Below are 8190 nucleotides of genomic sequence, written 5' to 3'. Positions count from 1 at the left end.
GTTTTGCTTTTGAGTTTACCTGTCAGAGAACACCAGTCATAAATAATGCATGCAAATGTGTTCAGGATCAGATACATTTAGAAAATAGGGAGTAGGGCTCTGTCTTAATTGGAGTCTTGATTCTTGAATAGATTTTGTCCATTTTGTAGGTGAACTTTTTCTGTCAAAGGCCAGATAGCAAATATTTTCCAGGTCATATAGGCACTATTGAAACTTCTCCTTGGTCAGAGTGAATCCTGAACAAGTTAAATGAATGATTTATGGACACAGATACTTAATTTCCTATAGTTTTCTCATGTCGTGAAGTTTTCCTTTGATTTTTTTTTCCAACCATGTGAAATGTGAAGATTGTTCTTAAGTACAAGCATTGTATGAAAATAAGCATCAGGCCAAATTTGGCCTTCTGTTGTAGCTTGCCATTTTCTGGAGTAGGTTATTGCTTGGAATTTTTAATCCAATAAACAGCTATCTTAACTGCCTCTCTTATTGTGTGTTCAAATTCTTGGGATATTTGATTTTTTTTTTTTTTAATGCCTCAGGAGTGCTTGTGAAGAAAACGGAGTATTTCTCTGACGCCTATATCCTGCTTTGATTTTCTTTTCTTGAAGTATTACACATCAGGATGTCTGCACAGTCAGTGGAAGAAGATTCAATACTTATCATCCCAACTCCAGATGAAGAGGAAAAAATTCTGAGAGTGAAGTTGGAAGAGGATCCTGATGGTGAAGAGGGATCAAGTATCCCCTGGAACCATCTCCCTGACCCAGAGGTTTTTCGACAACGATTTAGGCAATTTGGATACCAAGATTCACCTGGGCCCCGTGAAGCTGTGAGCCAGCTTCGAGAACTCTGCCGTCTGTGGCTAAGGCCAGAGACACACACAAAAGAACAAATCTTGGAGCTGGTAGTGCTGGAGCAGTTTGTTGCCATCCTACCCAAGGAGCTACAGACTTGGGTTCGAGAGCATCATCCAGAGAATGGAGAGGAGGCAGTGACAGTGCTGGAGGATTTAGAGAGTGAACTAGATGACCCTGGGCAACCGGTGAGCCTGTTGCTTGTGTTACTTAGCTAAGTCAGAAGCAGTAATCAGCAGTAGGCAAAGCTATGGATTAATACCATTCAGCTACGTTAGAATTAATGATGTTTATGCCTTTCCCTTTATCCTCTCCCCACTGCTTCCTATTATCAGTGTTTTTTTGCCCTCTAGACCTCAGAAACATGTGGGTTTTTTTTTTTTTTAATGTTTGTTTAGTTCTAATTCTTATCAGATTTACTCTCAACTGAACCAGACTTAATTCTATTTTCAGGTATCTCTCCGTAGACGAAAACGGGAAGTACTAGTAGAGGAGATAGTGTCTCATGAAGAAGCTCAGGGATTACCAAATTCTGAGCTCGAAGCTGTGGAAAACCAACTCAAGTGGGCATCCTGGGAGCTCCATTCCCTAAGGCACTGTGGTGAGGATCACAATTCCATGTGGGCTAGAGGGTGAAAGGGTATTGGCCTTTTGTCTAGTACTTTGCTTATTCTCACCCTGAATGTGAGGATAAACACCTTAACCTGATTGCTTCACCTTAGGCAACTGTGGGATCTTGAGTCTTTGCTCATCACAGTTCATTTTTTAATCTCAGGTCTTTTGTTCTCTTAGATACTAACATCCCTCAGTGGTTTCTTCCCTTTTACCTCTTTCTTGAAGACCTGCCTGTTTTGACTGAGCCAATATCTACCTCCTGATCACGTTCTCTATTTTGCATACAATTTGCCATCTGTGTCACAGCTTTTCAGGTCTAGCCTAATCTTACTGTTATAATAAATTTACATAAAGCTTCTTCGGAGTCTTTCTAAATTTTTAGGTATTTTTGGTTTTTGTTCCTCATCTTTCTCTCATTTCTCTGCCACCCCCTCCCCCCCCAGCTTCTTTTATACAAATGATACTTGGGTAAAACTCTCAACCTTTTCTAAAGTATTTATGTAAAAGTAGACTCCCTAGTTATAATATGTTTTACATACATAAAAATTGAAAGTTCATAATTGTGGTATTCACTTGTCTTTCTCAACATGTTAGCAATTGATGCTATGTACTTACTTGTATACTTTGCTATAACTCAATGTGTTCCTAAAACTCCACTTTTTCTTTCATCTTTATGTAAATTAAAATAAAATTTCTTTGCCACTTCTTTGGGAATTGTTCTTTGAGGTAATTGGAGATAATGCTGGTGTGCCACGGGATGAGGTCTGATTAAGTAGGTTTTTCTTTCCATTAGAGGGGTAGTAAATCAGAACTTTTGGCTTTGGACTAAAGTCTGAGAATGTACAATTTTACATTTTCTCATGGGACATTCCTCTGTGCAATAAAGTTTTTGAACCACTGTTCATAGTCTTTGGAGGTGACATTTTCTTTAGTGGAAAACTTGCCCCTTGCCTGAATTTTAGAATAATTTTCACCTGATTTTAAATAGTCTCATTTCAGCAATATAGTCCTTACTAGGGAAAGTCTTTCTTTGCTGTTTGTCTCAAGTTAATCTTCACACTTAATTTTCTTCTTTGTTCTTTAAGTCTCCAAGCCCCACTAGTCGCCAATCCTTCCGTCTCTGTTAGCCTTCTTTCCTGACTTTATCCTTTTCTTGATTGTTTATTAGTAAGTTTGTTCACTGTTTTCCACTTTCTGAGTGCTGATGCTTACCTTTTAGTAATTGTTTTTACTCTTCAAGGATTGAAGTTGCAGGAAATTCTTAAATGAGACTTGCTCATACCTCTACCGCAGGTTGGTGATTATACCTCATGTTGGTAATTCAAGGTTTTAGTCTATGAAACACATCTGAGGCTTAGCAATAACAACTCATCTGAAGTACCACACAGGTACCAAAATAGCAAGCTTCTCACTGGAAAACTTTCATTCTCTAAGGGTGTATTGAATTTTAAGTGTCATGTCCTGAGTTGATGCAGGATGCTACAGTGTATCTTTAGCCCCTTCTTGTTAGGAGACCTGTGTTCTGCTTTCAGTCTAATCTTTGCTATGTTTGCCTTGTTCTGTTCATTTCAGAAATAGTAATTTTCTGGCAGATTGCTTATTTTCTGCATCATTGTACCTTGATATAGTTTCTCTTTTACAAAACAAAAGAATAGTATAATTTCCAAAGGACCAGTTTTCTTTTTTCTTTTTACAAAGCTGCATCACTTTGTCATTCTAATGGTTTTAGAGGCTTCCATGTTTTTGTCCTTTGTTTTCTGATTACACTGTTGTTTAACCTACTCACAGTACTGCTTATTTACATATAACCTTTTAATCCCACATTGTTAAGCCATTACTTCATTAGCCTTATAGTCAGTTATATCACCTTTTCTCTTTGAGAGTAACAACCTTACTATCAGTTTTCAGAGTGTTTCTAGATGTAAGCAAGCTATTTGTTTTTTAAAATTTTTCTTCAGATTCTTTTCTCCCAGAGTGGGAAACAAGTGATAATTACATTTTCTATTTATTTCAGATGATGATGCTAGGACTGAAAATGGAGCACTAGCTCCAAAGCAGGAAATTCCTTCAGCAGTAGAATCTCATGAAGTTCCTGGCACTCTCAATATAGATGTTCCTCAGATTTTTAAGTATGGAGAAGCCTGTTTCCCCAAGGGCAGGTTTGAAAGAAAAAGAAATCCTTCTCGAAAGAAACAACATATATGTGATGAATGTGGAAAACACTTCAGTCAGGGCTCAGCTCTTATTCTTCATCAAAGAATCCACAGTGGGGAGAAACCCTATGGATGTGTTGAATGTGGAAAAGCATTCAGTAGAAGTTCCATCCTTGTGCAACATCAGAGAGTCCATACTGGAGAAAAACCTTACAAATGTCTTGAATGTGGAAAAGCCTTTAGCCAGAATTCTGGGCTTATTAATCATCAGAGAATCCATACTGGGGAGAAACCTTATGAATGTGTTCAGTGTGGGAAATCCTATAGTCAAAGCTCAAATCTTTTTAGACATCAGCGAAGACACAATGCTGACAAACTTCTGAATGTTGTGAAAGTTTAAGAAATTAAAAAAAAAAAAATCAGCACTCAGGTCTTTTTCTTCAGAAATGAAGACAAAATAAACAAAATGATTCATGATAGTTTTATTTCCCTATAGACTGCTAGAAAATCCACTGGGAAATGTAGAAAATTGTCACCCACCATTATTACTTTATCTTGAAAGAAATGGTGTCATACCTGCCTAGAAACTGAAAATTTAAACTTAATTCAGGTGTTAATGCCTAAATATTCCATGTGATGTTTATATTCTTATTATTTTTCCAAATAATGAACTACTTTATTATTTGTCCCTTTCTTAAAAGTTCCCCTTTTTAGACAGATACATTATATCTGTGTTGATCATTGAAGTGTTTGCAAGGATACATTCTCTTTTACCTTAAAAGGCAACATTAGAAATTAGAAAGTCTGAAAACTGAAACCATTTCTTCAAATGTACCCTTTTGTTTCTTTTTACCTAATCTGAATATGTATTTCAGAAAAATAGAAGATAAAGGATGACTAAAAGCCTCAAAGTAAAAATGAGCCTTAACACTCAGATAAGTGATGGTGATTAAACAGCAACAAGTGAATGGGACTTCTAGATTGGGGAAGATACGTAAATACTTCGATCCAAGAGTTGAAGTATATCAAGAATTTACCTAGCTTAATTATCTGCCTGCAAGAAAATTAAAAAACACTCATCTAATTTGGAGGCATCTCACTAATGAAAATAATGCTTTCTCTTCATCATTAGAAAGTGAACTAACAATTGTGAAACTATGGAGGCAGAAATTATGACACTAGGGAACAATTTATACTGAATGGCAGTGTTAAAGGGCAATTATAATAGTCTATTTTGGCTTTTAGAAAACAAGACTTGATCTAAATCATTATTTCACCCTTATTTTTGTTAAGGACAGAAAACTGACAGGTGGGCAAAAAATCAGGTTTGTTATTTTATTATTTTGGTACAAAGGGGTTGAACACCAGGCTAACAGTAATCATGCATTTATTAAACACTTCTCTACCGACAAGGCACTGTGCTAGGTACTGTTACCCTACCACAAGTAGGTAGGTATTTCTTCCACTGTAAATCATTGGAGGGTTTGGTACAAAGCTAATTTCATATGAGTTAGCCTCTTTCCCTTGTCTGAGCAGTCCTGGGAGAGGTCATCTCTGAAATTCCCAGAGCCATAGTTCTTGTGCCAGGGTGTTGTATTTCGGGGAGAGGAAGACTCAGTTCAAAGAGCTAGCCAGCCAGCTCACCAGGATTCTGCAGAGGTTGAGTCTAAGATAGTCTCTACCACACTTTGGAGGTTTGTGGGTCTTTTAAAAAAATTAATCAGTCTTTAGTAGCATTGAAGTTACACTTAACATGTTAAGTTAAATGAATTGTTCTATTTAAAAAAATAACTAGGTTATTAACAACTAGTTTATTAACTATGAAAATTGATTGAACTATTTTTTGATTTTCAGTCTTAACACATTTTTTAAATGTATAAAAGTAATACATTGTAGTAGTAGGATTATATACTCTTTGGCTGAGAATCCCAAGTACTGTTGTTCTACTGTTTAGTGGAAAACTCTGGAAGCTAAAATAAAGACTTTAATAGTGGGCATCATTATGTGGAAGATGGTCCATATAAATATTTCATGGTTCTAGAGATTTTGGGGTTACATCTGGAGTTTGGATCAAATTTAAAAAAAAATTGAAGGTGAGCTTTGCATGGGCCTGTTAAAAAGCATAGTAACACATGCAAGGCCAGCGGGTAGAGAGTAAGGCAGAATGGAGCTTGTTTATAGAATTTTCTGATAACAATTATAAGAAATGTGCTTTATAGATTAAGATTTATTGAAGTATAAATATGTAGTAATGTTATAATGTATTAAGTTATACAAGAAAATGTAGGGACTTTTGTTGGGGTCTTTTCTCTTTGTGGCTGAGAGGCAACAAGTTAATGTCCAATAAAGCTATAAACTCCTCCGTTCTAATATAAAATGATCTTGAGTTGATTTATTTATAACTGGTTTCTTTCCAAGTAGGTTTTGAGGTGACATATTTGAAATACTACTGGTATGACTGAATTCTTGTATCAGAGTAGGTAAGAAATCAGCAACCTCTTGGAATTTCATGTTCTTTTAGTTCTTGCATATTTCCTGTATACAAAGAAGCTTCCCTGTGGTAGATTTATCATAAATGCCAAAGAAGTTTGGTATAATGTGATAGCTTAGAAAAGTAGCATTAGAGTTGGGAAATATGCGTGAATCTTGCCAGCTCTGATACCTTTGCATTGTTCGGGAAGAATTTTGAGGCTAAGGCCAGGCTTTGTAGGGAAAATGAACTGGACCCAAAAAGACTCGATGATGGTACATGGGAAAAGTAAGGTAGAAGTCTGTGTACTAGCTGTTTCTGGTTAGGTTAAATCTCCATTGTCTCCATTAGAAAAATTGATTTAAAATAAATGTTCAGTTATTTATGATTTATTCCAGGCTTCTATTTAAACCCACACATATAGCAGTTCTGGGAGGAAACTAGTCTGATGAGGTGGTGATCTTGCAGGTGTCAGGCGGTGGCCTTTGGTTAGTAAAAGAGCAGTCATTGTTAATGATTAAGCATGTATACTGCTGATACCTCCCCAATAGCCACTGAATGTTTGCTTTTATTGCTAAATATTCTCCAGGTTTTCTTGGAGGCTAATCTCCCCACCTTTATACCCAGTTGGCTCTTGGGATCATTTAGTGATATATTTCTCACATTTATGTAAGATGAAGGGAAGGTTATATGTATTGAAATAATCTGCATGTCAGACATTGGATTAGACACTATGCCTATCCCACTTAGATTTGTAGACTAGGAAAGTAAGATTCAGAGATTGTGTGACTTGCATGTGGCCAATTAGTGCTGAAACTCGAGTCTAGTTCTGTGAACTCCAGGGACACATTTTTTTTTTTTTTACTATGCCATGAGTGATGGCAGTTAAAACCTTGATCAATAAATTTTAAGCTTTTATCTTTTACGGTTAACAAATGTGAAAACTATTAAACATTCTTGTTGGGATTTTCTACAGTACAAAAATGTAAAATGAAAAAGTACATTCCTTCTCAAAGTCTTTAACTCAGAAGTAAGGCATATACATATTTAAGCAAAAGTGTTAATAGCTAACACTGTGGTCGTTGTACATAGGCACTGTTTGAAGCGCTTTACCAAGGACTAACAATTCTCACAATGACCATATGAGGTAGGTACATATCCCCATTTTACATGTACTACACTGAAACTCCTCCCCTCCTTCACACTGTGTGTGTAATCCTGGTTACATCCTATTCCATTGCATGAATATGCTGTTATTTATTTGGCCAGCCCTTTATTGCTAGATAATTAGGTTCTTTATATTTTTTTATTGTAGTTAATATCCTTGTGCAAACATTTTGCTGCCTGTGTGAGTATTTCTATAGGATAAATAAGCTGGAAGTGGATTTGTTGGGTCAGAGAATGTGCACATTTAACATTTTGAAATAACGCCAAAAGAGTATGTGAATTTATAATTCTATCAACAGTAAGAGTGCCTGCCTACATCCCTACCAATTCTGGATCCTTAAATATTTTTATCAATCTCATAGGCAAAACTTATCTCTTAATAAGAAGGAACATAATGTTTGACTATTTGCATTTTCTGTTGTGAATTTTTTGCCCATTTTTTAATTATGAAAGTATAAATATCTTTTCTTGTGCGAAACTCAGATTATTCACAAGCATAAGAGTGAAGAGAAACCGTTTTCTCCAGCACCTCCAGTTACATTCCACTATCCTCCTAGTCCCCTTTCCATACATTTCTATGTGAATATACATACACATAAATGCTGTTTTTACATTATTAGTAAGATCACACATGTATTATGCAGGGTGTTTTTTTTTGGTCTCGAAAGCATCTTTAAATTGCATCAGTGGTAGAATAGGATTCAATACTATGACAGCACCATTCCCTTATTTTTCTATTACATTGCTTAAGTAGACATCTTTTTCATGTATCTTTGTGCTTGTGTGAATATTCCTTTAGGATGGAGTAGTTTAAGCGGATTGTTGGGTCAAATGGTTTGTTTTCTTATAGACCCACCTTCCCAAGGGCCTTTATATTTTCACCAGCTATATGGAAAGTGCTTGTTTCCTCATATAGCCTTACCTACACTTG

The 8190-nt window shown here is 36.0% G+C and overlaps 1 protein-coding gene across 2 annotated transcripts; it reads left to right on the top strand.

The window, feature by feature from the left end:
• Positions 1-622: 622 nt before the first annotated feature.
• Positions 623-4022, top strand: ZNF24 (zinc finger protein 24; the record flags this gene model as incomplete). Of its 2 annotated transcripts, none has more annotated exons than XM_084252204.1 (3): positions 623-1042; positions 1308-1452; positions 3484-4022. In XM_084252204.1, the coding sequence occupies 3 exons, from the start codon at positions 623-625 to the stop codon at positions 4020-4022; spliced, it is 1104 nt and encodes a 367-aa protein (XP_084108330.1). The 2 variants fall into 2 exon arrangements, with proteins under 2 accessions (XP_084108330.1, XP_084108329.1); XM_084252203.1 differs by having other exon boundaries at positions 1308-1455.
• Between the last annotated feature and the right edge of the window lie 4168 nt (positions 4023-8190).

This window comes from Talpa europaea (assembly GCF_964194135.1).
Source record: "Talpa europaea genome assembly, chromosome: 13".
NCBI lineage: Eukaryota > Metazoa > Chordata > Mammalia > Eulipotyphla > Talpidae > Talpa > Talpa europaea.
The sequence above is the reverse complement of the archived record's forward strand: the minus strand, read 5'-3'. Positions and strand labels throughout refer to the sequence as shown.